The 25,087-nt window shown below is 52.7% G+C and overlaps 9 protein-coding genes across 9 annotated transcripts; 5 read left to right on the forward strand and 4 right to left on the reverse strand.

Annotated features, from left to right (window-relative positions):
- The first annotated feature begins 7 nt into the window (after positions 1-7).
- CAOG_05995 (membrane-bound transcription factor protease) lies at positions 8-4,852 on the forward strand. Its single transcript, XM_004345535.2, has 9 exons — positions 8-1,045; positions 1,189-1,335; positions 1,431-1,724; positions 1,849-2,904; positions 3,019-3,487; positions 3,606-3,805; positions 3,902-4,301; positions 4,385-4,427; positions 4,552-4,852. Exons 1-9 carry the CDS (start codon positions 128-130, stop codon positions 4,745-4,747), a joined length of 3,723 nt encoding a protein of 1,240 aa, XP_004345585.2. The 5' UTR covers positions 8-127; the 3' UTR covers positions 4,748-4,852.
- CAOG_05996 (vacuolar protein sorting factor 4B) lies at positions 4,839-7,701 on the reverse strand. Its single transcript, XM_004345536.2, has 7 exons — positions 7,598-7,701; positions 6,720-6,857; positions 6,418-6,613; positions 5,814-6,318; positions 5,543-5,674; positions 5,213-5,441; positions 4,839-5,108 (listed from the first exon to the last, which is right to left on the reverse strand). Exons 1-7 carry the CDS (start codon positions 7,619-7,621, stop codon positions 5,007-5,009), a joined length of 1,326 nt encoding a protein of 441 aa, XP_004345586.1. The 5' UTR covers positions 7,622-7,701; the 3' UTR covers positions 4,839-5,006.
- A 257-nt stretch (positions 7,702-7,958) lies between these two features.
- On the forward strand, positions 7,959-10,936 carry CAOG_05997 (ATP synthase subunit). Its single transcript, XM_004345537.2, has 4 exons — positions 7,959-8,045; positions 9,054-9,130; positions 9,229-9,737; positions 9,898-10,936. The coding sequence occupies exons 1-4, from the start codon at positions 7,999-8,001 to the stop codon at positions 10,315-10,317; spliced, it is 1,053 nt and encodes a 350-aa protein (XP_004345587.1). The 5' UTR covers positions 7,959-7,998; the 3' UTR covers positions 10,318-10,936.
- Positions 10,937-12,083: 1,147 nt separating this feature from the next.
- On the reverse strand, positions 12,084-12,937 carry CAOG_05998 (hypothetical protein). The gene is made up of 3 exons (XM_004345538.2): positions 12,880-12,937; positions 12,514-12,675; positions 12,084-12,334 (listed from the first exon to the last, which is right to left on the reverse strand). The coding sequence occupies exons 1-3, from the start codon at positions 12,906-12,908 to the stop codon at positions 12,217-12,219; spliced, it is 309 nt and encodes a 102-aa protein (XP_004345588.1). The 5' UTR covers positions 12,909-12,937; the 3' UTR covers positions 12,084-12,216.
- Positions 12,938-12,947: 10 nt separating this feature from the next.
- CAOG_05999 (hypothetical protein) lies at positions 12,948-14,079 on the reverse strand. The gene is made up of 2 exons (XM_004345539.2): positions 13,779-14,079; positions 12,948-13,396 (listed from the first exon to the last, which is right to left on the reverse strand). Exons 1-2 carry the CDS (start codon positions 14,034-14,036, stop codon positions 13,145-13,147), a joined length of 510 nt encoding a protein of 169 aa, XP_004345589.1. The 5' UTR covers positions 14,037-14,079; the 3' UTR covers positions 12,948-13,144.
- A 334-nt stretch (positions 14,080-14,413) lies between these two features.
- Positions 14,414-16,847, forward strand: CAOG_06000 (hypothetical protein). Its single transcript, XM_004345540.2, has 9 exons — positions 14,414-14,518; positions 15,006-15,030; positions 15,211-15,319; positions 15,414-15,594; positions 15,673-15,752; positions 15,888-15,985; positions 16,059-16,144; positions 16,273-16,418; positions 16,511-16,847. Exons 1-9 carry the CDS (start codon positions 14,471-14,473, stop codon positions 16,701-16,703), a joined length of 966 nt encoding a protein of 321 aa, XP_004345590.1. The 5' UTR covers positions 14,414-14,470; the 3' UTR covers positions 16,704-16,847.
- Positions 16,848-16,882: 35 nt separating this feature from the next.
- Positions 16,883-19,275, forward strand: CAOG_06001 (hypothetical protein). The gene is made up of 3 exons (XM_004345541.2): positions 16,883-17,257; positions 17,461-18,159; positions 18,310-19,275. Exons 1-3 carry the CDS (start codon positions 16,913-16,915, stop codon positions 19,192-19,194), a joined length of 1,929 nt encoding a protein of 642 aa, XP_004345591.1. The 5' UTR covers positions 16,883-16,912; the 3' UTR covers positions 19,195-19,275.
- A 25-nt stretch (positions 19,276-19,300) lies between these two features.
- Positions 19,301-23,182, forward strand: CAOG_06002 (hypothetical protein). The gene is made up of 2 exons (XM_004345542.2): positions 19,301-21,052; positions 21,186-23,182. Exons 1-2 carry the CDS (start codon positions 19,334-19,336, stop codon positions 22,995-22,997), a joined length of 3,531 nt encoding a protein of 1,176 aa, XP_004345592.1. The 5' UTR covers positions 19,301-19,333; the 3' UTR covers positions 22,998-23,182.
- On the reverse strand, positions 23,137-24,844 carry CAOG_06003 (hypothetical protein; the record flags this gene model as incomplete). Its single annotated transcript, XM_004345543.2, has 1 exon — positions 23,137-24,844. The coding sequence occupies one exon, from the start codon at positions 24,842-24,844 to the stop codon at positions 23,252-23,254; it is 1,593 nt and encodes a 530-aa protein (XP_004345593.1). The 3' UTR covers positions 23,137-23,251.
- Between the last annotated feature and the right edge of the window lie 243 nt (positions 24,845-25,087).

The raw sequence follows: 25,087 nt of genomic DNA on the forward strand, positions 1-25,087 counted from the left end.
CTTTTGTTCCATACACTTTGTCATCGTTCATCGAGCAGTCCTTTGCCTTTGCATTGCGCGGCTTCAGTCCGTTCGTATCAACTGCGCCTCCCGTTTCATCCTCCTCCCCTTCGCTGCTCCCGTCCTCATGTCTCGGCGACCCGTCGCTCGGGATGGCACAGGGCCACCAGCCGCAGCATCAGCAGCAGGACAGACGCAGCGAAGCGAGGTGGATTCGCTGGCAAAGCAGCGGCAGTCCTCGCGCAACCCACCGCCAACCCAGCCACAGCCACAGCCACAGCCACAGCCGCAGTCACAGGACCACCTGCGTCGTCGTCGTCATGGCGGTGGTGGTGGCGGTGGCGGTGGTCGCACTGGGAGCAGTGAGCACGACGCGCCCGACTCGCTGACTGCCTCATCCGTTGCCAGCGCGCCACAGCACACTCGCACGCAGCGCGGGAAAGCGAGCAAGATGAGCTCCAGTGGCACACAGGCAACACAGCCAGCGCAACACTGGCAATTGCCGTGGCTGCCCTTCCTCACGATAATAGCAGCAACAGGTCTTCTTCTTATTCTAGTGGCTGTGGTGCCATCGAGTCCATCCAGCCGCGCTTCAGATTCGCTATCGCCTTTGTCATTGTCACACCAAGTCATGCCGAATTCAACCGTCGAGCAACGGACGCCGTTGGATGGGGAACAGTCGCCAAAAATGGCAGATTCGCAGCCAGATGCGATTCAAGATCCCAATCCTCCTCGTACCACTCCTTCAGGAACCGCCGCCCCGGACACGTCAGAGCGACGTCGAACAGGTCGCTCTGGCTCGGATCCAGCGGCTACCGCCGTGGACGGCGCGTTTATTGTGCGCTTCAAGGTCTACTCGCAGCACGATGTTCTTGTTCGCATTGTCCAGTTGGCTCTTGCAACGCTCGAGAACGCTTCTGATGTGACTGTGCCAATCGATCGCTCGGCCGAGTTTGCCTTTTCTCCGAGTTCTGATCTCTGGTGGAGCGTCGTGCATCGAGAAAACCCCGCCTCACATCTGCCGACTGATTTCGCCCTGCTTCAGGTAAGATTAACTCGACAGGGTCCCAAAGCAGCTCGTTTGTGTTTGATTCAGTCCACCTCTTTGCCATTGCTCAGTTCCACACTTGTTTTCTATTCTTGTTCCGTTTGATTTTCATCTGCATTTTCGTTTCGATTCGTATTTAGTTTCGCAACGTCGCCACTTGCTCGTTTCGTCAAGCGGCGCTCGCCGCACTTCGTCAGCATGCAACCGTTCGCTCGGTCTCGCCAGAGCGTCGACTGACACGAGCGCCTCTCCACTTTATCGACCACGAGATGCCGACAGAGTCGCAAGTACGGCCGCCCTTGTTTCTTTCTTCAGTTTGTGCCTCGTTCCTCATGAGTTTTGACACTGACCAATGCCCTCCTCGCTTCTTGCTGCCCTGCAGATCCACGAAGGGCGACGACACGGACGGCTGCCAAAAGAACTCAACGAGTCGTACAACTCATCTTTCGCCGCAGGCCGTCACATGCTTGCTGGAGTGCCGGTCATTCCCATGGCAGCTGGTCCGCACGCCCAGCACGTCCAGGTTGCCTCCGTTCTCCACGCGGAACAGATTTGGGCACGAGGTTTCACGGGAAACGGTGTCCGTACTGCGGTTTTTGACACTGGCCTGGCAAAGTCCCATCCACACTTTAAAAACATTGCCGATCGCACCGACTGGACCAACGAAAGCACGATGGTAAAGCTATAGAGTTTCTTTTTCTTGCCCTTTGTGGCTGATTACCAGTTGTTTCGCATTTTCCGCTCCCGTTTGCTTCTCACTTGATTTTTTTTCTCTTTCCGCTGCATCCAAATCAAACCAGGACGATGCTCTAGGCCACGGCTCCTTCGTCGCTGGAGTGATTGCCAGCTCGCGGGAATGCCCCGGTCTCGCACCCGACGCAGATTTGTACATTTTCAGAGTGTTCACAAACCAGCAGGTTTCGTACACGTCCTGGTTTTTGGATGCCTTCAACTATGCCATCCACAAGAAGATTAACATTTTGAATCTCAGCATTGGTGGACCGGACTTTCTCGACATGCCGTTCGTGGAGAAGGTCTGGGAACTCAGTGCCAACGGCATCATCATGGTGAGCGCGATTGGCAACGATGGCCCGCTGTACGGCACTCTCAACAATCCTGCAGACCAGTCGGACGTGATTGGTGTTGGAGGCCTCGACATTTCCGGCCATGTCGCGTCGTTCTCGTCGCGCGGCATGACCACTTGGGAGCTTCCTCACGGCTACGGCCGCGTCAAGCCCGATATCGTGACCCATGGCCACATGGTGGCGAGCTCGCACAAGGAAACCGGCTGCAAGACCTTGTCCGGCACGTCTGTGGCATCGCCTGTCGTCGCAGGCGCCGTCACCCTGCTTTCGTCCATTATCGATCCCGCCTCGCGCTGGAATGTGGTCAACCCTGCCAGCATGAAGCAAGCGCTGATCGAGTCTGCGAACGTGGTGCCGGACGCGAACATTTTCGAGCAAGGCTACGGTTCGTTGAATCTTCTCGGCGCGTTCAATCTTTTGGCGCAGTACACACCCCGTGCAAGTCTGGCCCCGCCTGCACTCGACTTGACCGAATGCCCGCGCATGTGGCCGTTTTGCGCGCAGCCAATGTACTTTGGAGCCATGCCGGTGATATTCAACGTGACCATTCTCAACGGAATGGGCGTCTCAGGTCAAGTTCTCGGCTCCCCGTCGTGGCATCCGACGCTGGAGGCTGGAGGCAATCACTTGGACGTCGCCTTCACGTATTCCGAGCTGCTTTGGCCATGGAGCGGCTTCCTCGCCGTTCATCTCACTGCGCGGGCCTCCGCTGTTGACTTTACAGGCACTGCCGAGGGCACGGTTTCGTTGACCGTTGTCTCCCCGCCTGTGGTAAGGAAATCTAGTGTTTTTGTTGCCAAGAAGGAGACGATGCGATGTTTCTCGTGGTTTTGTTTTTTTGTTTGTTTGCTTATGCTTATTCTCACTTTTGATTCGCGCTTGCAGCCTCCTGAAGTTGCGACGCGGGTGACGCGGTTGACCCTGCCGATCAAGGTCAACATTGTGCCTCCGCCGCCTCGGAAGATGCGCGTCATGTGGGACCAGTACCACAACCTTCGATATCCGAGCGGCTACTTTCCTCGTGACAACCTCAAGCGCAAGGAAGACCCGCTCGATTGGAATGGCGACCACATTCACAGCAATTTTCGCGACATGTACATGCATTTGCGGTCACAAGGGTTTTTCATTGAAGTCCTCGGTCAACCGTTCACCTGCTTTGATGCTCGTCAGTACGGCACGTTGCTCCTGGTCGACCCTGAAGAGGAGTATTTCGCCGAAGAAATTGCAAAGCTACGGACCGACGTGGTGGAGCTGGGCCTGTCTGTCATTGTTGTTGCGGACTGGTACAATGCGGATGTGATGCGCGACAAGATCAAGTTCTTTGATGAGAACACAAAGCGGTGGTGGACGCCAGGTTGGTTGCATTTTCTTTTCCACGTTTTGAGAGAGAGGAAGAGCGAGAGAGAGCTGGAGCGTGGTTTGAAAATTCTCACCCTTTTGATCACTTCTTTGCTTTGTTTTTTTGGTCGTAGAAACCGGCGGGGCCAACGTTCCTGCACTGAACAATCTGTTGAACGGATTTGGCATTGCGCTCGGTGATAAGGTCTTTGCCGGCGAAGTCACCGTGCGCTCCGACGGCGAGAATCCTTTCAAAGCGCCATATCTTTCGGGCACGAGCATTACAAATTTCCCACCGAAGGGCTTGATATCGCAACTTCGCCTGACCGACCAGGTGAAGTAAACACACTTTTCGCGATGGAAAGCTGCTTGGAGTGGACTGCTCTCGCGCGATCGCTGACATTTTCTCCTGGTTGTTTTGATTCAACAGACGGACGAAATGCTGAAAGGACTGAGTCACGTCGACGATAATGTCGCTGTCATGGGACTGCTCCAAACAGGTCGATCGGGTGGGCGTATCGTGGTCTATGGCGACTCGAATTGTTTGGATTCGGCTCATTCCGAAGGATTCTGCTTCTGGCTGCTCGACATGTGGCTGGAGTACACTGGAACCGGGCTGATTGACTCTCGCCTCATGGAAAGCCTGACAAGCTTTCCCGATGGCTACGAATCGCCTCTTGCTACCAACTCGCCGCAGCGCCTTGAGACCAGCCGGCTGCAAAAGTACTCGAAGGTTCTCCGTCGCGACTCGCTGACCCTGCAACGACCCATCCCTCAATGCATCACGCTTTCCACCGCTGCTCGCAGTCCTCTGCGCAACGCTACAGAAGGTATGATAGTCAGTTGGTTGCGTCAGATGTTGTGGATTTCTGACTTTTTGTGGATTGTGCTTCTTGCCGTTGTTGTTGGCCAGATTTCGATCCGCATGTCGATGTTCTTGCAGGCACCTTTGGAAGGTAACCAAGCTCATTCAAAACAATGTTTGGTCGTGGCAGTGCTCGCTTTGTTTCATGCTAACTTTTTTTTCTTTTCTTTTTTTTTTTTTTGCTTTTGCTTTTGCTTTGTCTTCTGCTTGTACAGACTCGCCCCGGTCGGATCTGGACCGAAAGCCAACCGCGACAGTGTTGACAGCCCTGACACTGGGTCGGAATGGACCATGCCCGAGTCGTTGCAGTATCCAATTCTGGCCGTTGTTGCAGTGACTGTGGCTCTTGGAGGATTTGCCTTGTGGTCCCGCACGCGTCACCGTCAGCAGCGCAAACTCTTCAAGGTCTAAAATTGTTAATCATCCCCTTGTTATTTACAAACTCTCGTTTGATGTCTGATATTTTTTGGTTGCAGTTTTTCGTGTAGAATATGCGAAAACATGAAACAACTTGATGTTAATTCGTTATTGTACCAATCATCCAAGATAACAAACTCACAGATGTAACTACAAACAAAAAAGCGTACACCACTGATACAAGGCAGCAACCAGGCAGAAAAAAAAACAGTACAAGCGTGTGAGAGAAGGAAGAGCGGAGCAGCAGCGGGCTTTACCCTTCTTGGCCAAACTCGTTCGTAAACTCGATCTGCTTCTCGAGATCCTTCTCACCAACAGTGGGCTTGACCGATGCGAGAGAGCGCAGCATGTCGTTCTAGAAGCACCGGTAAAATGCCAGAAAATATGAGCAAGCAACGTCGCGCGAACAACAACAACTTTCTCAACAACGCGGAGTGCTACTTCAGCTTTGCATCGTACCTTTTGAACAATCGGCTCGAACAGCTTCTCACTTGGCACGTCAATCCAGCTCATTTCAATTGCGCCAGGGTCGCCTGGAGAGCAGGGAGAGAGTAAATCGTGCACTTCAACATCAGGATTTGATGGCAGTCGTCCACGCACGCGCTTGAAGTGCGTGGCGGTTTGCACTTTTCGAACCGGTTGCATCAATGCATCGCGGACAACAATGCCAATATCCGCGCCAGAGTAGCTGCGCCAAAATCAAAATATCGCAACGAATCAAAAGTGAGGTGTTGCCTGCACACACAATCGTCAAGGGGTTGTGCAGTGCTAACAACAAAGTGCACTCACCCTTCTGCCATGCGCCCAAGCTCTTGGAAGTCTTGAGGGACCATGGAATGAGGAGTGTTGCCCAGGTGCAACTGGAACATTTTTACACGAGCTGGAAACTCTGGCAGCGGAATGTAAATGCGCTTTTCAAATCTGCACACGAAGAGTGAGAAAGCGCGCGATGCAAAGAAGGTTGGCAAACAAAATCAGTGATTTCAGTGATGACAGAAGAGCAAAACCGAACTGTAGTCCCAACTTCCTATAAAAGAACAAAAAAAGCCAACGAACTCACCGTCGTCGGATGGCAGCATCAAGTGCCCATGGAATGTTGGTGGCACCGAGCACAAGAACCTTGTCATTGTCCACACCAACGCCGTTCATCTGAACCAAGAACTCGGTCTTGATGCGGCGAGCAGATTCAGACTCGTTGTCGCTACGGGAGGAACACAACGAATCAACCTCGTCGATAAAGATAATGGCTGGCTTGTTTTCGCGTGCCATTTCAAACAGCTGCTTGACGAGCTTTTCAGACTCGCCGAGCCACTTTGACACAAGGTCGGATGAGGAGATGGAGAAGAAGGTTGCCTGCGCCTCTGTCGCAACTGCCTTGGCAAGATAACTCTTGCCGGTACCGGGCGGCCCGTACAGCAAGATGCCACGCCACGGGGTGCGCTTGCCAGTGAACAACTGTGGGAATTTGATCGGCAGAATGACAGCCTCCTTCAAGGCCTCCTTGGCTTGCTCGAGGCCAGCCACATCATCCCACTTGACGTTTGGCTTTTCCGAGACGATGGCGCCTAAAGAAAAAAAAACAGACACATGTAAACAATGTATGAGAGTTGGGAAAAAATAGACATCTTTGAAAAGGCTAAAAGTTGACAGAAACAAAAACTTACCGGCAAGTGCACCACGCATCTTTTTCTTTTCAGGATCCTCGTCATCGTCGTCGTCACCACCCGTTCCGTTCTTGGATGGTGCGCTGCCAGCAGCAACGGCCTTTTTCTTGTCAGAGCCGCCGTTTTTGGTGGAATCAATGTGCTTTTTGATCTTTTCTGCGCGCTCCAGGTACTGTTCGCACTTTTCCCGAATGCTCTGCGCGTTGAATTTCGTCCAATGTGCCAACCTCATTCAGTTGAGCGTTTTGTGTTGGATCACCGAGCCAATTCAAGCCAAGTCGAACATCGGGGGGTTTCTTTACCTGCTTGCATCGGTCGTTTCGCTCGTACTTGAGCGCAGTCATAAAGTACTCGAGCGAGTGCTGGTAGAGCCGGAAGGCCTCCTCAAAGTTCTTCTTGTTGTCCTCCTCTGTAGCCTTCGTGACGAGATCGATCGCCTTCTGTTCTCAGACCAAAACATGCACAAAATCAGGATTGCCCAAAAGTCCAAGCAAGGCTCATCCGCTCAGCACAACCAGAAATCCCGGGCCACACGAAGCATGGAGCATGGTATTGGTACAGCGACCCATTCGAGTGACCATTGCATGGATCACTCACATGCCTCTTTTCTTTCTTGCTTTGGGGTTTTTGAGGCTTTACTGTCTGAGCGTGAATAACGTCACATTCGAGACCGATTTTTTTTTTTTTTTTTTTTTGCTGACGCACAAAATGGTTGAAACTCTTTGAACAGCGTTTGTGAGGAAAGCGAGGACGCGAGGCGCCAACAAGAGAGCAGCGTCTGAGCGATGCATGGTGAGCAATGCAGTGACAGGTGTGTGGGGCAGAGTGCGCGGGGGAGGAGGAGCAGACGCGACGAAGAAAAAGAACAGAACCAAAACGAAAAAAAAAAAAAAAAAAAAAAAGGAACGGAAGTTCAGTCAACCCCGCGCTCAGCAAAGGGGAGCAACAGCGTCGTCGCAGTGACACAGCAAGGAAGATGCAGCTTGGACTCGCTTCAGTCGAGCAGCTGCGACAGCAACGGCAGACGCAGGGACTGCGCTGGACTCGTTTGCTCACTCTGGTTTGCGAGAGTCGCATCCTCACACCATTGCACTCGTTCTCCCAACTCCACGCCCGCCCCCCCCCCAGCTCTGAACGCAAGGCAGTGCAATGGAAAATGCGTCGACTACTCAAGCGTTACCTGCAGAAAGTTACAGTCTGCCATGTTCGGGTCGCACAAACGAGTGTTCAGACAGTCAAAAAGCGGAGGTTTTGATTTTTGCTGTTCTGCGATGATAGACTGGCCTTCGGCGCGAAGCATGGATGAATTTGACATGCAAGAGCAGGATCAAGAGCAGCAGCTTCTGATACTGTACTTCCATGCAATGCGAAAAGTGCTCATGCTCAAACAGCGCAGGAGGTGTAGAGGTTTTTTTGGGCAATGCATTTCCTATGAACTTCCCTTCCTCCCTCCCTCTCTCCAACTTGCTCCTCCGTTCTACATCTCTGAATCAACCTACATCGTAATTTCAATCCTTGCTTGCTGTGCTTAGCTTCTTTACGTTGCCAGTCTTGTTATTTTGTTTTCATCCCACCTTTGCAATGGAGACTGACTTTCTGTTCAACGTCAACCACGGCTTCATTGAAGGGTAACCTCGCCTCGTCCCCTTCTCTCCTGCTTCTCCTGCTTCTCCTTCTTCCTGCTTCCGGCTCTCTCGTCCTTCTTGTCTTGTGCTTTTGCTTGTGCTCGAGTGTCGCTCACTCTCCCACTTCCCCACTTCACGAATCGAAGCGAACGAGAAGCGCAATGCAAAGCACATGGAACAATAGAAAAAAACTCAAAAGCTCCAAAAAAAAAAAAAAAAAAAAGCCTGTTTTTTGTGTTTTTGTGATGCTTCGGCCTGCGTTTGTGCGTTTGCCGGGGAACTGGTGCAACGGCTGCTGCAGAGCAATGGTCGAGCTCACAGCGCCAGGTCGCTTGCGGTTGGGGGACACAAGCGAGCGCCACCCCCCCAAAAAAGCACAAAGACATTGAGTTGGGGGAAAAAAAACCAAAGAGATTTTTTTTTTTTTTTTGGGCTTTTGGGGAAAACCAGCGACGACTGCCCGCCACAGCGCGAGAAGACCGAGACCAAGACTATGAGCTGGCACTTGGCATCGTCATCAGCATTGAAGCAGCGGACGAGCGCGGAACAGACACACAAGCAAAAGCAAACGAAACAAGAGAAGAAGGGGAAAAAAAACCCTTTGAAAAATCGAAGCAACCCTCATGACTTTTTTTTTTTTCTTTCTTATTTCTTTCCCCCGACTTTTTTTTTTCTTTCTTTCTTTTCTTTCTTTCTTTTCTTTTCTTTTCGGTTTCGTTTCTTTTCGATTTCGATTGTTGATTGTTGAATCTGCATTGTTTTGAAGAGCAAACTATTCAACTTTTGCATTTGAGAATGGAGAGTAAAATTCAACCGGAGCAAAGACATGAAACTCTCTTTTCTCTCTCTCTCTCACTCACTTTCAATCGCCTGCGTCGGTCGGTTTTTGGTCAAAGTTTAAGAACTCCAGCAATCCACTGCAGACACCCCCACCCCCAATCTCATGTTGCGCGGCTTTTGGATGCGCTCACTTACTTGGTCTGATTGATTTTCTCTCATTTTTCCGAACAGCATTGTCCGCGGCATTCGCAGCGGCTTCCTCAAGCAGTCAGAGTACCTGAACATGCAACAGAGCGCCAACATTGACGGTATGTGTGCCAGTTTGTACTCTTGGGGGGGAGGGGTGGTTGCGTTGAGGCATTTGGATTGGCTCACTCTGGTCGTCCCCTGAATCCCCCGCTGCCAGACTTTAAGCTGCACTTGCAGTCCACCGACTATGGCAACATGCTCGCCAACGAGCCGTCACCAATCTCGGTGTCCACCATCTCGGACCGCTTGACGGAGCGCCTCGTGTCCGAGTTCCACTACATTCGCAACAACTCGTTCGAGCCCCTGTCCAAGTTCCTCGACTTTATCACATACGGCTACATGATTGACAACATTGTGCTGCTCATCCAGGGCACCTTGCACGAGCGCGACCTGTCCGAGCTTCTCCCCAAGTGCCACCCTCTTGGTCTCTTCGAGAGCATGGGCTCGATCACGGTGGCCAGCACCCCCGCAGAGCTGTACAACTCGGTCATTGTCGACACACCGCTTGCCCCCTACTTCCAGAGCTGCATTTCCGAGCAAGATCTCGACGAGCTGAACGTTGAAATCATCCGCTCGTCCTTGTACAAGGCATACCTTGAGGACTTTTACGATTTCTGCGAAGGCGTTGGCAGCAACACTGCCGAGACCATGAAGCGCATTCTCGAGGTTTGTGTTTGAGTTTATTGGAGGGTTTTTTGGGGTCATGCTGTCTTTGCAATGAGTGGTTATCTGTGCTAACTCTTTTTTTTTTTTCTTTTTTTTTTTTTTTGTCTTGTTTTTATTTGATTTTCCTTTGCTTGTTCCATTTCCTCGACCTTTCTCGCAGTTTGAGGCCGACCGTCGCTGCTTTATCATTACCATCAACTCGTTCGGCACCGAGCTCAGCAAGGACGACCGAGCAAAGCTGTACCCCCAGTGCGGTCGCCTGTACCCTGACGGTCTGATCAAGCTCGCGCGCGCCGACGATCTCGACGGTGTTCGTGCTGTTGCCGAGTACTATGCCGAGTACCGTGCCATGTTCGAGACCAGCGGCTCGTCGTCGTCGGACAAGACTCTGGAAGATCGCTTCTTTGAGTACGAGGTCAAGCTCAACGAGCTGGCTTTTGAGCAGCAGTACTCGTTCGGCAACATCTACGCCATGCTCCGACTCAAGGAACAAGAGGCTCGCAACATTGTTTGGTTGGCAGAGTGCATTTCCCAAAACCAGCGAGCCAAGATTGACAACTACATTCCCATTTTCAAGTAAACGATGGTGCGGATTGTTTGAAGCGAACAAGGGGGGCAAAACGGAAACCCTCAAGACGGACTGGAAAAAGAAAACTGCTCCCATCGACCTACATTGGACTTGAGGCCAATTTTGCTTTGTCTTTATTTTGCTGTATTTCCTGTCTGGCGTTGTGTGTTGTTTTTTGTGTGAGTATGAGTGTGGTCTCTTTTTGTTTGATTACTGACGTTCATCCTTTTCATTACATGTTGTTCAATGCTGGCATCAAGAACATCGACGACAAATCAAAACCGCCTGGCGTTGATGCAAGCCCATTGGTAATTTCCAACCATTGGCAACAAACTCGGTAGAAAGGTGCCCAACCATCCATGATATCTCTCCGCCAGCTGCGAGATGGGTGCCGTAGATGGCCTGACGTGCTTGAATGACGCGTTATACCTTGGATTGGTCTTTTGGAACGAGTATGAAATATCAGTGAGAAATCAGTGGCGAGTTGATTGATTTTTATGATTTTCGCGAGCAGAACCCCGAAGGGGTTTTGTGCTTTAACATCAGTCTAACAGTGTATTGAGGGGTAGATTAATCAATAGTTCAACCGTTCCAGCCAAATTAGAGGAACGCCGAGGCGTTGTGTTTTTCTAGATCATTCCCACCAATCAATCTACTGTTTGGTTCCCCTAATTTTGTTGTACGCCGAGGCGTTGTGTTTTTCTAGATCATTCCCACCAACCAATTTACTGTTTGGTTCCCGTAATTTTGTTGTTTGTTGTTTCCTCCATGACTCGATTCGGTCACACTAGCCAAATTTGAGGAATTTCCGAGTCGTTTCTGGTTGTAGATCATTCCCACCAACCAATTTACCGTCTTCTCTCCCTTAATTTGTTGTTTGTTGCTCCCCCACTCCCAACCATAAAGTGCACCGCAGTAGAGCACATCCAACCACAACAAGCCACACGCACACACACACACACACACACACACACACCAGGGTATGAATCATACATCTGCCGAAAAGCTCAAAGTTGGCCACCAAAACTCCTCGACCTGTATCTGCACCCAATTCTCACTTGCCACTTCTCGGATGCATTGGAGCACGCCAAATCGCATCTCTAGAATCAAGCACTCAGGCAAGCACCCACCCACAGAGTGCATTCCGGCAGTCGAGATGTTTCTCAAAGCTCTGTTCAAAACAAACATCGTCAATGTCCAGATCTGCACCCATCCTAGATACACTGTTGCAGTAAATGCTGCTTTAACCTGATGTTGCGAGGGTCGAAACATCATTGGTCGGTGATTTTCATCTACGTATTCGAACATCTTCGTTTAGGTATTTATTGTTTTAATTTACAATAATGGCTGCAAACGTCTGATTGCGTGTTTGCGTTGCCAGGAGGTCTTTTTTGACGGCCGCGACTTGTGAGTGAACTGCACAAGCACGGAAACGACCGAAAGAGGGGAGCAAAAGAGTGAGAGAGAGTAGAGCGCTGAATGTGAGAGTGCTTGGAACTTGCTCAATTGATTCTGGTGAGTGTGCTGCTGACATTGTTAGTCCTGATGGCACCAAAGTAGGCCCACTCGCCTTTGAGCAAGCAGTCGCCTGTTGAAGCCTGAAGGATGACCTGTAACACTGCTTTTGCGCGTGCGATCCATCCAGCCCGGCATCCGAAACTTCCCCCGACCCTGTTCGTCAGGTGCAAGTGCTCAAGGCCGATACCGGTGTTGGCAACATTGGGTTGATTCTCGAGACTGAGAAAACTCAGCACTGAACTTGGCCAAACGCTCTTCATGACCGAGTTTGTTCGAGCTTTGTTGTACGGGCCGCGCAATTCAAAACAACGAGGTTCTCGGGCAAAGGCCAGATGTTTCGTATTATGTTCACAAGCATAGCAGTCACTCAACGGGTTGGTCCCATCCATGAAATCATCCACCATGGAGCGTTGAAATGAACAAGATTGTGTCCTTTGCCTCCAATTCGTAATCAAGCTCGCCAATCAGCTCCCAATCCTGGTCGTTAACAAGCACCAAAATGCCTGGCCGTCTGCGCAGCCATTCCAAAAGCACAAACACATGAACTATCGAGTGAGACCGCCATACAGTAATGTGCCTGAATGTGTTCGAGGACTGCAAGTTTTTGATCTCTGCTGCTGTTTGTCCAACGTCCAGTCCTCCACCTTTGTTCGATCATAATGATAACCGAAGAACATGCAAGTCACTGACATTGTGTCGCCTTGGAGGAAGAGCTCCGGTCGCTCCTTGAGCAGGTTGTCGCGAATCCACACGAGGAAGGCGCGAATGGTCCACTTGGCGCCATCTGGCCGCGGGACTGGCAGCGCAACCACGCGCGACTTGATCTTGTCGAAGAGGAGCTCAGCGCCGCCACTGGGAACACGGCGCACAGTCCAATAGGGCAGAGGAAGGGAGGGAAAGCCAAGGCCAATGTGAGTGAGCTGTGTCATCATCCCCCGCTTCAGCCTCCATCCATCCAACTCCAAGCTTGATAAGGTCAAATCACAGTTGGTAGTAGAAGTAGTAGTAGTAACATATGGGGTGGGCTTTTCAACAAACAGTGGCGGACTGCTTTACCTGAACTCGAGCGTCACTTCGAGCGACATGTCTGAGCAGCGTGAGTGAAAACTAAGAGTGAAACAAGTCCTACGTTGCAAGCATATATTGCTTTATCTTAATGTACATTGAACCAAGTCCTACAAACAACCAATGTCATGCCTGGCAGCCATTCAGTTTCCACGCATCGAAAGCCCTCCATTCGTCCACTTTTGCATGCTATGCAGAGTGGAGTAACGTGCATGCCTGTTAGAATCAGTCATGATTGCACCAGGTAGTAGCAACATCATGGCTGGTGCTCTTGCACGCGGCCGACAGCGACAAAGAACTGATGCGGTTGGACGGCATTGTCAAAGTATCCGAACGGTCCAATCTCGCAAGCTCCACACGCAAGGTACTTGAAAGTGGTGCCAGGCATATTACGAGCAACAGTGACGTTCTCAAAGTCCATCTGGTTGCCCAGGCGCCAGAACGAAGCCTCGAGCGATTCAATGACTGTCGGGCTGTCCTTGGGCTGCAGCATGAGTGGCAGCGAGATCTGACACCAACACAACAAACAAAAAGGGCCAGCATGCAACAGTGAGCGACTCTATGATGCTCCGTTGCTTGTGTGAACTGCGATCTGAACCAAGCACTCTCGAGTTGTTGCCGGTTTTCTCTTGGTTTCTGAGATTTCCACCACCATAAAGTTCAACCTCCACCAAAATTTCAACCTCAACACACACAAAATTTCAACCTCAACACACACATTCATCATCATGTCGTTTTGTGCTGTGTTGGGCATTGCGGTGTTGGCAATGTACACTGACGTTCAGGGGGTTTGTCAGCTATCGACATCAGCCACTCGCTCACATGCACTCAATTCACACCACACTGTTCTGCCTTGGTTCAAATGCAATGCATTTTGTGTGTGTGCGTACCGGGTCTGTCAGCGCAACATGCGACGCGACGCCAGCGAGGAAGACCTTGCATTGGCAGAAGCGGCAGACAATGGTCGCTGCATTATGGCCCGCGTCCGTCGTGCGCGCCACTGCTGAGCCACCAGCATTCGCATTAGCAACAGCAGTGGAAGTAGTAGAAGTAGTGGTCGTGGGCGCAGTAGCGGCTGTGGTGCTCTCGCTCTCGTTCTCGAGCGCAGGCAGTGATCGCGCAGAAGTCCCTTCCGGGTTGCTGCTCATTGTGGTGGATGTGTAAAGCAAATACAGCGACTGAGCAAAAGTCAAAGCAAACTACCAAAGTAACCAATCCTGACGTGATTTCCAGGGCATCGAAAGTCTGAGCCGCTGAGCCAACTGACTCATCAACCGGACAAGCTCAAGCGACTGAGATTTTGCCCCATCTAAGTTTCCATTCCGCTTTTTCTGTTTTTTTTTTTTTTTCAAGCGACTGCGTTTCCTTTTTGTTTCAGTTGCTTTGTTGTTGCTCTTGTTGTCGTTGATCATCATCATCATCATCATCATCATCATCATCATCATCATCATCATCATCATCAATCATCATCATCATCATCATCATCTTCTTCTTCTTCTTCTTCTTCGTCTTCATTCACTCTTCCATTCAATTTCAATTGCTTTTTTTTGCTTTGTTTTGTTTTTTCTTGTTCCAATCCAAAATGTCATCAACTTCGTCTTCCGAGCCTGGCTTTGCCGTGTTTGCCGATGTCAGTTTTCACTCTCACTCTCACTCTCAATCTCTCCTGTCGCTTGCTTTCCTTGCATCAACCGCGCGCATCAGCATCAGCATCAGCGCTCAAACCGACAGTCGAACAACAAACGTTCACAAAAAAAAAAAAAAAAAAAATCCTTCCAAAAATCCTTTCAATCTCGAATGGCCTGTTGCAGCGGATCCCTGCTGCGCTGTGCCGTGCGTGCTGAGCGAGTGCGTGTGTGAGTGAGTGCGTTGGCAACCAAAGTCCAACATGGGTGTGCGCTTGGCTCAATCGCCCCCGCTTCAGCATCGCCCTCAACAACAACAACATTCAGTCATTCTGGCAGCGATTTTGAATTTTGGTGATTTTTTTTCTAGCTTGGCTGCTTTTTCCATTGGATTGTGCCTTTGACTGCTTTTTGTTTTCTTCCATCGGATTTTTGTGTTGCATTGCACTGACGTTTGTATTTGTATGGGCTTTTTGAACACTTTGCCGACAGATCTTCCGTCGCGCTGACAAGAACGGTGCGTCTCAGACTTTTTGTTTGTTTGTTTGTTTGTTTGTTTGTTTAGTGTTCTGGATCTCAGTCAAAACGGGCCCCGTTCGCTGATTTGCTTTGGAGGCTCACTGTGTATTGTGCTCATGTTTGTGCTTGAAACTGTAACTCGATCGTTCGGGGCGTGTGCTTGCAATTCGTGCTGTAGACGACGGCGAGATCTCGCTCGAAGAGTTCCGCGTCTTCTTCCGCGATGGTGTTCTGACCGCTGAGGAGATTGATGCTCTGTTTCACGCCATCGACACGGACAAGAACTTGTAAACACACACAAAAAAATCTGTTCGTGCGATGGCTTTCGAGCTTCTGGGTTGACAATCCGCGTTTATGATGCTTGTCTGTTGGCGCTGTCAGGTCTGTCGATTGCACCGAGCTGTCAAACTTCTTCCGTGGGCATTGGGGCAAGGTCCAGCCGCTCTTCGGTGCCATCGAAGGAGTTAACAAGACCATCGCCGACGTGTTGAACGGCATTGCGGCTTCGTACGACACTTCGGATCACGTTTCGCAGTTCACCACGCGTTTCTTGCTTCGTGAAGTACGTAACAGAGCAGCAAGATCTGGTCAAAAGAGATGCATCTAACATTCGCGGTGAAATTGTGCTTTGGTCCGCCAGATTGTTAGCCAGTTTGACTCCATTCAGAGCCCCATCGTCTCGGCTCACCAGACTCTGTTTGAGCGAACCCTGGCTGCCAAGTGAGTGTCTTGGTTTGTTTTGCCGCTGCTTGTCTTTCACCTTCTTGGTTGGAACTGACTTTTGTTGTTCGTGTTGTTTGTTTTTGTTGTTCGTGTTGTTTTTTGTTTTTTGCCCCCCTCTCCCCGGGACTCCAGGCCTGCGCCCGCACGCAGCTCCGAGTTTGCTGTTGCCGACGCCACCACCGAACGTGGACGACGCGTCAAGAACCAGCAGTCTACCCAAGCACTTGCTGGTAAGCACTTGCCATGTTTGACAAGATCTGCAAACATCCAACTCACCGCGCTGTCCTGGTTTTCAAACAATAGATGGCAACTCCCACGCATTGCAAGCCCAGGTTGATCGCCTGGCTGCACTGCTCGGACGCCTGGAGGGCAAGGTCGCAGTGACTGCTGTGAGTTGTCATTCGAATGTCGAATGGAAGATTGCTTTGATTCTGTCGGGCTGACCTTTTTGGCTGGCGCCTTCCTTTTTATACTCGTTTTGCGCACTTTTGCGACGTGCCTTTGATTCTGTGACAAGATTTCCGAGGAGGACACCGACACGGACACTGTTGCGATTGTTCTGTTCAAGCGCGATTTTGTTGTTTTGCCCGACAAGATTGATAACTTCCGCAAGTCTCTGCAGACCTATCACGCTTCCTCGAGCGAGGAGGAGGGCTTCCTCCAGTACGCAGCCTCTGTTGCCTCGTTTGTTGACCCTCGTTGCCATTCGAGTTCATACTCTCACTTTGCCGCTACGCTGATTTCTTCGCTGACAGTTTTTACACCCGGCACTCGCCCAGCAAGAGCCAGTTCACCCTGTATGAGATTTGGGACTCGGACAAGGCGACTGCTGGTCACTTTGCCGGCCGCAACTTCCGCCACTTCCAGCGTGCCAACATTGAGGCTCTGGCAGCGCCCGAAACCTCGACGCGCATCGAATTGCCCGCATCCTGGTGGGTTTCGGCTTGAGTTAAGGCGCGCATTTGCTCTTTCAAGGCTCTTTGTCCAGTCGGCTTTCCTGTTGGACGAGCTCTTGACACTACTGTTGCTGTTCATGCTTCCAAAATCGATAATTTCAGATGCAACTGGTCCATTCCTATTGTTGTCGCCTCCCACTCTTTTTTTTTTTTTTTTTTTTTTTTGTATATCGTTGTCATTTTTCACGTTTCTTGTTCGAAATGTGCTCAGTGGACGAAGACGAGCAGATTCGCGCGCAACAGCGCCTCGACCAGGCACACGAGGCTGCACTCGCCATGGCCGATGCCGCCGAGCCGCCGCCGTCGACGCATGGCTCTGATGGCCAGCCGCGTCCTAACGGCGCCAGTGTGAGCCTTGCAGGGGCAGCAGCAGCAGGACGAGGAGGAGCGTCGCCCGCGCGCGCGTGTGTTCGCTGCGGCCAGCCGAGCGGCGTCAAGACAGCCAGCCAGACGTTCTACTGCCGCTCATGCTTTGACATTGTCATGTCCAAGAACACGCGCCTGGGTGTCGGGCAGCTCCAAGCGCCGAAGGGTGCCGGGAACAAGGTCGGTTCACTCAGTAGTCGCATTGACGCAATCGCGCAGTAGCGAGCTTCATGATGGGTCGATGACCCCAAAGTCCATACATTTTGCATCAGTGGTTGAATATCAGGGAGGGGACACAAGAATCACAACAGCAGTGATTTTAACGCGAATTCTGCAACCCTTTGGGCTTCTACAATCAGAACTAACCAAATTTTGATACACAGGTCCTCATTGCGTGCTCAGGCGGCCCGTCGTCGTCATTGCTTGCCCATACATTCATTGGGTTGCTGCATATCGATCAAGCAACATTGTCCGACGATCCGAAGGCAGCTGCTGCGTCTATTGAGCGCGCAAGGAGCTCCAAGATCTTTACCACCGCTGGGTTGGTCCATATCGACGAATCTGTGCTTGCGCATGCCTTCTCGCTGGATGCTGGGAGTGGTAAGCTATCCGGCGATGCGGAACGGATTGCCATCGCGCATGCCGAGCGCGAGGCCCTCTCTGCCGCCGAGAGCACCGAGGCGACGATTCGGGCGAACTTGCTTACACTGGCCAAGCGCTCTGATAGCCCCGAGTGGCCCTTGATTACTGCGCGCATCGAGGATGTTTTTGGCTCGGGTCTCGTCAGCGGCGGTGGCTCCGTCCTGCTGCGCGTCCCGCCGGTCAACGAGGTTGTGTTGGCGCGCGAGACCACAGAGCCTTCTCCTGCAGAGCTCATTCCCTCTGCAGCTTCGAGCAGTAACCGAGATAAATTCCTAACCATGCTTGCTGGTGTTGGATCGTTGAGCGCACGCGAGGATCTCGTGCGTGTTCTCCGTCTCCGATTAATTGTGCACATTGCCAAGTCGCGCGGATATCGCTATGTTGCCTTTGGAGATTCTGCGGATCGGATTGCCCAAAACATGATTTCGTTTGTGGCCCAGGTGAGTGGATGAGATGGTTGTTTTTTGCAGTCCTGGTGCTGTTGCGTTTTTTTTTTTCGTATTTTTTTTTTTTTGCCGCGACCAACCTGTGCGTTTCATTGCCCCTCGCCTCCCTCCCCGCGCGCCTCCCTCTTTTTTGTTCATCTACAGGGCCGCGGCGCATCTCTGGCATACGACACGTCGCTTTTGGACGCACGAGATCCCGATGCAATTCTTGGCCGCCCATTCCGCGCATTGGCGCTGAAGGATCTAGCTCTGTACGCGCGTTGGTCGGACGTTCCATCCGAGGAAGCACCAACTCTCGCCAGTGGCATAAATCTCTTTCGTCTTTGGAAGAGCCGGTATCTATTGCGCGTGCAACAAAACGACACAACTCTGCCTGCAATTCCCGATTCGGTAACGCCCGTGCCGGCGTGGAAGCTGGCCTTCCAGCAAACGGCTGCTGCCTCGCAAAGTAACCAAAGCAGCCAGCAGATTGCAGCCTCCATTTCCACTCTGACCGAAGCGTTTGTGAATGCCCTGCAGCGCGACTTTACTGGCACTGTCTCTACCGTTCAGCGCACGAGCACGAAACTGGTCGCCGTTCCTCCAAAGGACGAAGAGCGCTCCTGTGTGATTTGCCATGGCCCCATTGTTCGTCCAGTGGTTTTCAGCAGCAAGCCAGCTCCAACGCTCCTCACCGCGACCGCTTCCTCGGAAAAGCCCAAAGAAGGCGGATGCGGCAGCGGCTCCGGCTCCAACAACAGCTGCGCATGCAGCACTGAGCCAGCAGCTTCGCCCATTGTCCCTCCGTCATCTTCGACTTCGAGTTGCTGCTCGAGCAGCAAGAGCAACGCAAACACCGTCCCCACGCAAGCCGTGCTCGACGCCACTTGCTACGGCTGCAGTGTGATTCTTCGTGACGTGACCTCTGCAGGCACATTGCTACCGCCCATGGTTGCACAAGAGTTTGCGAGGGCGACTTCACGCGAGCACATGCGAGCAGAAATTTCCGAGTACCTTCTCAGCGACGACGACGACGATGGTGATGATTGATTCTGCATGGAGCTTCTCGATGATTGATTCTGTGTGTGTTGTGCTTTTGTTATTTTCTGAGAATTTCATACTTCCAGTCCATCTTTTCTCTTTTTCATTCGCTCGCTCTCTTTCGCTTTCATTCGCTCGCTCCACAAAAATGAGGGACGTTCGCCGCCTGTCGGCTGCATGTTCCATCTCCCGTGTGCTCCTTCTCCTGCTGGCACTGGCCGCGCTGCTCTGCGCATGTTCACCTGCATCTGCCGCCAATCTGCGCGCACAATCTCAATCTCAATCTCAATCTCACTCGCAGGCTCACTCTCGGGTGACCTCGAGCAGCAACAAAACCACCCCGACGATCGCGACGACACCGGAGCTCGATCCAGAGGTGCTCAAGCGACTGCCCGTCGACACGGACGCGAGCAGGTTCAAGGACATTGCCGTGGACACGCTCAGGCGAGCGCGCGCGGCAATGCGAGACCGCCACTTTGAGGTCGCCGAGCTGCTGCTGTCCCAAGTGCTGGGCAGCCGACGCCAGAGCCGCAAAGAGCTCCTCATGCAGATTGTCAATGCGCTCGACAACAACAACGACGATGGCGACCGCGGGCGGGACTGGGACAAGGTCGACTTTGGCAGGAAGGACATTTACCAAGCGCAAGCGCACGTCGCGTCGGCATCGCCGGAAGCATATCGCCTCGAGGCCGAAATGATGGCAGAGCTGTATGTCGCCACTGCAATGATTCAGATTGATGTCGCGCCGACGCTGGAGGCGCAGAACGAGCACATTGGCAGATTGTTTAGGGACATGCTGCAACGGTCGTTTGCCGACAAACCGCTGCTCATGCACAGCTTGCACTCTGCGCAAATGCTCATTCCATTTGTCAACGACCCGACGGAAGCAGTCGAGTGCTTGACTGCGATTGCCGAACACCCGGATGCCACAGACAATCCCACGACGCTCGCGTGGGTCGCAAAGTCCTTCCTTCGATTTGGCGAAAAGGCGGCGTCGCGCAAAGCGTACCAGCGGGTTGTGCTGGGTGAGGCTCGCAGGGCGCAGGCTCTTCTCGGACCAGCTCTCACGAACGACGATGCCAGCTTGACGTACCAGCGCAAGTACACCCCGGTAACCGAGATGCATGCGACCGCTTGCGAGGCGCTTGCTCGGGCTGCGCAGCTCGATCATGTATGGTCTCGGGTTTCGGCGTACATCCAGTGTGCCATGAGATTCCCGCCCAACCGCCGGAAGCCAGAGCTGCTTGATCAGCTGACGAACGCGTTCGCGGCTAGGGGCAACTACACCCACGCTCTCGCATTGTATTCTGTGCTTGGTCCGCTTGGCCTGCCCTTTTCATCCGCGCTAATGGATCAGATTCCTCAGACATCCGGCGCAGAATCGGAGGAGCTGCCTGTGGTCCGATCGGGTCCCATCTCCGCCCACCGATTATCTCGGCTGCTCGTCCCTGAAATCCTTGCCTCTGTCGCCTCCAACCCCGACTTTCCCTACGTGGACGAGCTTGGCGGCCAGCATTGGACGGCGTTCGACGCATTCCAGACCGGTAAACCTGCCGTGTTTGACGGCGCCGTGCACAAGATGCTGCTCAAACTGCTCGCGTTAAGTTTGCACCCGCAGGGCCTCTTTTGGGTGCATCATCGTGAATACCTCGCCTCGCCACCAGATTTACAGTTTGACAGCCACTATGTGCCCTTTGATCGGTATCCTCGAAATCTCATTGAGCAGATAACCTGGCTGATTGGAGATTTCTTGCCCCCAGCCATCCGAGCACGCGTCGTCGGCGCAGAATACTGGGTAACTCGAAGACCTGCAATGGAAGCCAGTTACACGACGCCGAGCGAGCGACTGCGGTGGCGGATGGATCGTGTAAGATATGGCTTGGTGATCTGTCTGCTGCGCTTGAGAGCTCTCTTCTGCGATGACTAACACTCTTTCTCCACTTCCCCCCCCCACCCGTCGACTTTATTATGCAATGTTGTTGCGTTTGGTCAAACAACAGAACCAATTCACCGGAACTGGAAAAATTCGCCATCCAGACTACATTGCCGTGTTTATGACTGATCGCTGGAGCGGCCCGTTCGTTGTCAGCAACACGACGATGGAGTCCGGGTTTAGTGAAACCTTTCGCGAGAACGAGCACCGTAGCTGGGTGATTCCTGCGCGGCGAAATCGCGTTGTCGTTTTTCCGGGCTCCTACTTGTACGGATCGCTGCCCCACAATGGCACTTGGTCGAAACGCTACGATGACCCTGTCTTGTTTGTGGCATTCTGGCTGGACACCCCCTGCGCCATCTCGACCACCCAACCGGGCCCGTGTGCATTGGACGACCCTCCGGAGTTGTTTGAAGGACGGATTCTGCCTGGCAGGACGGCAGATCGCAGTGCGTATGCGAACATGTGGCAAGACGATGTGCGCCTTTGGACCCCCGAGGAGCGAGAGCATATAACCAACCCGAATCGGAAGCTCATTGAACCCTTACGCCCCGACCCGACGAATGTGTATGTGCCGGTTTTGACGAACATTGTGAATCCGAGCGCGCATCTATTCCTGGCGGGTCCAGTCAGTCAAAGTGCTCTGGAGGATGCCTCTCGGCGTCATGAGGAACGTCAGAAGGAAAAGACAATCCTGACCACGGACCGCCCGCACCGCAATAACGGAGGCCACGACAAGGCTCAGCTCAAGAATCCTGCAGGAAAGCGCTTTGCCGTCCAGCCGTTTGTGCCACCAAAAGAACCGACGCTCGAAGAGCTCTTTCCCCTGACCATGCCGAACTGGCGGAGCTGGCGAGTGAGCGGGACGCGCGAACAGCTCGAGTGGATCATGGTGACCGAGGCACTCGAGGTCCGCACACAAGTCGAGCCGATTGAGGTCTTGGCACCTTGGCGCCTGCTTTCCCGTGTTGAGCAGGATCAGCTTTTGGATGCGCTGATTGGCACAGGCGAACAAGAGTGGCTCGCTGGGGATATTTCTTCCTTGCTCCCGGTCGTTGCAGTCGATCACCACACGGAAGCCTTCGATCTGCGCTTGCGCCAGGCAGAGTACCTGGTCTCTCTCGCCGATGGGCTTTTCAGGATGGAGCAGTACACGGCAATGGTACACCCTTTGAATCAAACCCGTTCCATCCGCCAGGCTGTGGGGCAATGTGTCACGGCAGACTTGCTGGAGGCGCCTTCCACAGTGGCTGACGAAAGCGAGGTTGGCTGTCCCTGCACGACTAACTGGACACGCGTGGACGCGCAGTTCCGGCTATTGGAGCTCATGCCCATGTTGACCATGTCGGACGAGTTTGCGAGTGAACTCCAAGCTCGGCTCGAACAACAGCCAGACCGCGAGAGCGCAGACCAGTTCCTGCAACACCTCTCTGCGCAACGGACTTTGGCATTTGAAACGCTTGGGCGCCTCGGCGTTATCGATCCCGCGCTCGTTCCACGCACTGCACCTGTTGTTGTGCATTGGTTGCTTGCGCGCAACGAGTGCGCCCTGGCCATGCCTTTCATTGATGCCATTTTCGCCACCGAGCCCATTTACTCCATCCTTCAAGCTGGCATCGCTTGCCTTGAGCAAAATGATGTTGCAAGCTACACGGTCGCCGCCAATATGTTGGTCAAGGCACTCGAGCTCCGCCCCAACGACCGGTACCCATGCAAGCTGCTGGCAATGCTGTACACGCCGAGTAAACTAAACGACCTTCAAACTGCCAAGCGGTACCAAGCATGTTACGATAATTGGACTCGCCACCGCGCCGAAAAACAAACGGCCATGGATCAAGCGGCGCAGCCTCCTGTGCTGCGCAGCACAATTTATGTGTAATGGCCGTGCCGATTATTTTCTTTCTTGTACTTTTAACGCTCTTCCCCACAACATGATGAGGGCGGGAAGATTTTCTATGAGATATTGCCTGTTATTTCTGTTCGATTGTTTTCGCGTTGGATTGGAGTTTTTTTGTCTGTTTTTTTTTTTTTTTTTTCAAAATTTGATTACCAATAAACACTGTTAAATACAATCAACACTTCGGCGCCCATACATCAGCCATTTGCTTCAATGCGTTCAAGAAATTTCACGATTCACATCACAATGCAGCGACCACACGCTGCTTTCGAAGCCTTCTTCTCGAGGCGTTCAAGCTCGAGCGCCTCCATGCGCTGGAGACTAGCCGGCAAAACCACAGCTTCGCTACCAGCGGAGGAAACACCGACTGACTCTTGAGTGGGAGAGTCTGTTGCGGCTGCAGTGGGAACTACGGCCGACACAGCTGCAGCATCCACTCGACTGGCGGTCTCACGCGCGCACTCCAAAGCTGCCATGCCAGCAGAAATGGAATCCAAAAGCGGAGTGCCCATAATGACCGAGATATCGGGCAGACCCACACTTTGGTCGTCTGGGTCGGAAAAGAACCCAGTCTCGTTCAAGAAGGAGATGGTGCCCGTCTGGCAGATCGACTTGCGTTGCATCTGAATCGTCGGGGTTGCTGGCGGCTCGTCATAATCGTCAGCTTCGTCGTCCGATTCGGGCAGGCCGATTGCCGCCGCAAGTGTAACCTCCTCCATGCCAGGCAATGGCGTATCGAACGGACAGACCGCGCGTGTCCCACTCGAGAAAAAGTCAATGCTGTCCAAATCCAGCATGCTCAAGGGAGTCAGCGCGACTTTGGCGTGGCGGCCTGACACTAGTGTCGGTGTGATGGTTGACATGCTGATGGTGCTTGATGCTTGGTAACGCTTCTGGTTTGCGGCCATCCATTGGCGGAGCGGGACGGCCTTCTTGGATGCGGTCGACAGAATTTTTGAAGAGGAAAGGCCAAGGGCACCGGGCTTGATGGGTGTCACTATCGCACCGCCATTATCACCCTCAGGAGTAGTTGTCGGCGAGAAGAATGGCAGGCGACGGTGGATGCGCTGCAGCCGTTGCGCTCTGCGCACCTCGGCCGAGGGAACTGCGGGCGTCGGGATCTTGATTGAATCCATTTGCCACAACTCAAAGGGCGTGCGCTCGCGAGCGTGCTGTTGTTGCACACGCACATCCTCGCTTGTAGGTGGGAACAGAGGCTCCCCGATGGCGTGCATGAGCTCGGGCGAATTGAACGCTGACGGGAACGAATGGCGACGTCGACTCGCACTGGAGTACGTTGTCTGAATCGTGGGTGTCGGCTGAATATCGGGCAGCTCCACTTCAATCTCCTTGTCGACAAACAATGGGGATCGGGGAATGCGCGACCTGGCGCGGAACGGCGATGGATAGCGCGATTGATCCGGAGTGGCGTGCAAATTCACCTTGACGACGCGTTTCTCGGTGCGTCTTCCGGTCGAAGGCTTGTGGCATGGAATGGGCCGAATATCCGTAGTCTCATCGGGGGATGCAATGGCCAGCATGCAGGTCGGCGAGGTCATTGAGTTGGGACAGCTCAGAATGGACATTGGTCGGCGATGGTTTGTCGTCTGCTTCTTGCCCGTTCCAAATGGCGCTTCACCCGAAGGCGAGTTTTCGATATCTTGCGTGCCTGGCATCTTGCCGGTGCCGGTCGAACTCGCGGGTGCGGCCGACGTAACAGTCATCACCAACGGTTTCGGTATGTGTTCGGTGGGTTCTTGGCGGTGGTGGTTGACCATCGCCCAGCCCTGGCCTTGACTGCCCGAGTTTGCAAATCCAGAGAGGAGCATTGTCTGTTTGTTAGCTTGAGAGTGAAAGGGAGCTTGCTGTCCCTGTCAGAGCGCGTCGTAATGCAGGAAAAGAGTTGGCGTGAGATTTTGAAACTGTTTCAGTTTGAAACGGGAAGGAGTCAAACAGCGAGACAGTGCGTTGGCTGTGTCTTCAACGTGGCTCTTACGAGGTGTGTGTGCGAATGTTTGCAAGGACCAAGTTTGCTTGTGTCACTGGCGACTTGGCGGTTGTCAAGAAAAGCC

The sequence above is a fragment of the Capsaspora owczarzaki genome, assembly GCF_000151315.2.
Source record: "Capsaspora owczarzaki ATCC 30864 unplaced genomic scaffold supercont2.10, whole genome shotgun sequence".
Taxonomy (NCBI): Eukaryota; class Filasterea; order Ministeriida; family Capsasporidae; genus Capsaspora; species Capsaspora owczarzaki.

Excerpts from the sequence above, each read along its gene's own strand:
- CAOG_05996 (XM_004345536.2), bottom strand. The coding sequence starts at position 7,621 with ATGGCAGACTGTAACTTTCTGCAG. Across the intron at positions 6,319-6,417 it reads GATGCGTGGTGCACTTGCCG|GCGCCATCGTCTCGGAAAAG; the intron begins GTAAGTTTTTGT and ends TTTTTTCTTTAG. Across the intron at positions 5,675-5,813 it reads GATGCTGCCATCCGACGACG|ATTTGAAAAGCGCATTTACA; the intron begins GTGAGTTCGTTG and ends CTTCGTGTGCAG.
- CAOG_06001 (XM_004345541.2), top strand. The coding sequence starts at position 16,913 with ATGTGCTCAGTGGACGAAGACGAGCAGATTCGCGCGCAACAGCGCCTC. Across the intron at positions 17,258-17,460 it reads CGAAGGGTGCCGGGAACAAG|GTCCTCATTGCGTGCTCAGG; the intron begins GTCGGTTCACTC and ends TTTGATACACAG. Across the intron at positions 18,160-18,309 it reads TGATTTCGTTTGTGGCCCAG|GGCCGCGGCGCATCTCTGGC; the intron begins GTGAGTGGATGA and ends GTTCATCTACAG.
- CAOG_05995 (XM_004345535.2), top strand. The coding sequence starts at position 128 with ATGTCTCGGCGACCCGTCGCTCGGGATGGCACAGGGCCACCAGCCGCA. Across the intron at positions 1,725-1,848 it reads GGACCAACGAAAGCACGATG|GACGATGCTCTAGGCCACGG; the intron begins GTAAAGCTATAG and ends AAATCAAACCAG. Across the intron at positions 4,302-4,384 it reads TCTGCGCAACGCTACAGAAG|ATTTCGATCCGCATGTCGAT; the intron begins GTATGATAGTCA and ends GTTGTTGGCCAG.
- CAOG_06002 (XM_004345542.2), top strand. The coding sequence starts at position 19,334 with ATGAGGGACGTTCGCCGCCTGTCGGCTGCATGTTCCATCTCCCGTGTG. Across the intron at positions 21,053-21,185 it reads TGCGGTGGCGGATGGATCGT|AACCAATTCACCGGAACTGG; the intron begins GTAAGATATGGC and ends GTCAAACAACAG.
- CAOG_05997 (XM_004345537.2), top strand. The coding sequence starts at position 7,999 with ATGGAGACTGACTTTCTGTTCAACGTCAACCACGGCTTCATTGAAGG. Across the intron at positions 8,046-9,053 it reads AACCACGGCTTCATTGAAGG|CATTGTCCGCGGCATTCGCA; the intron begins GTAACCTCGCCT and ends TTTTCCGAACAG. Across the intron at positions 9,131-9,228 it reads ACAGAGCGCCAACATTGACG|ACTTTAAGCTGCACTTGCAG; the intron begins GTATGTGTGCCA and ends CCCCGCTGCCAG.
- CAOG_06000 (XM_004345540.2), top strand. The coding sequence starts at position 14,471 with ATGTCATCAACTTCGTCTTCCGAGCCTGGCTTTGCCGTGTTTGCCGAT. Across the intron at positions 14,519-15,005 it reads GCTTTGCCGTGTTTGCCGAT|ATCTTCCGTCGCGCTGACAA; the intron begins GTCAGTTTTCAC and ends CTTTGCCGACAG. Across the intron at positions 15,595-15,672 it reads CGCGTTTCTTGCTTCGTGAA|ATTGTTAGCCAGTTTGACTC; the intron begins GTACGTAACAGA and ends TTGGTCCGCCAG.
- CAOG_05999 (XM_004345539.2), bottom strand. The coding sequence starts at position 14,036 with ATGAGCAGCAACCCGGAAGGGACTTCTGCGCGATCACTGCCTGCGCTC. Across the intron at positions 13,397-13,778 it reads ATGTTGCGCTGACAGACCCG|ATCTCGCTGCCACTCATGCT; the intron begins GTACGCACACAC and ends TGTTGGTGTCAG.
- CAOG_05998 (XM_004345538.2), bottom strand. The coding sequence starts at position 12,908 with ATGTCGCTCGAAGTGACGCTCGAGTTCAG. Across the intron at positions 12,676-12,879 it reads GAAGTGACGCTCGAGTTCAG|TGGCGGCGCTGAGCTCCTCT; the intron begins GTAAAGCAGTCC and ends CCGTGTTCCCAG. Across the intron at positions 12,335-12,513 it reads TTCCTCCAAGGCGACACAAT|ACGGCCAGGCATTTTGGTGC; the intron begins GTCAGTGACTTG and ends ATGGCTGCGCAG.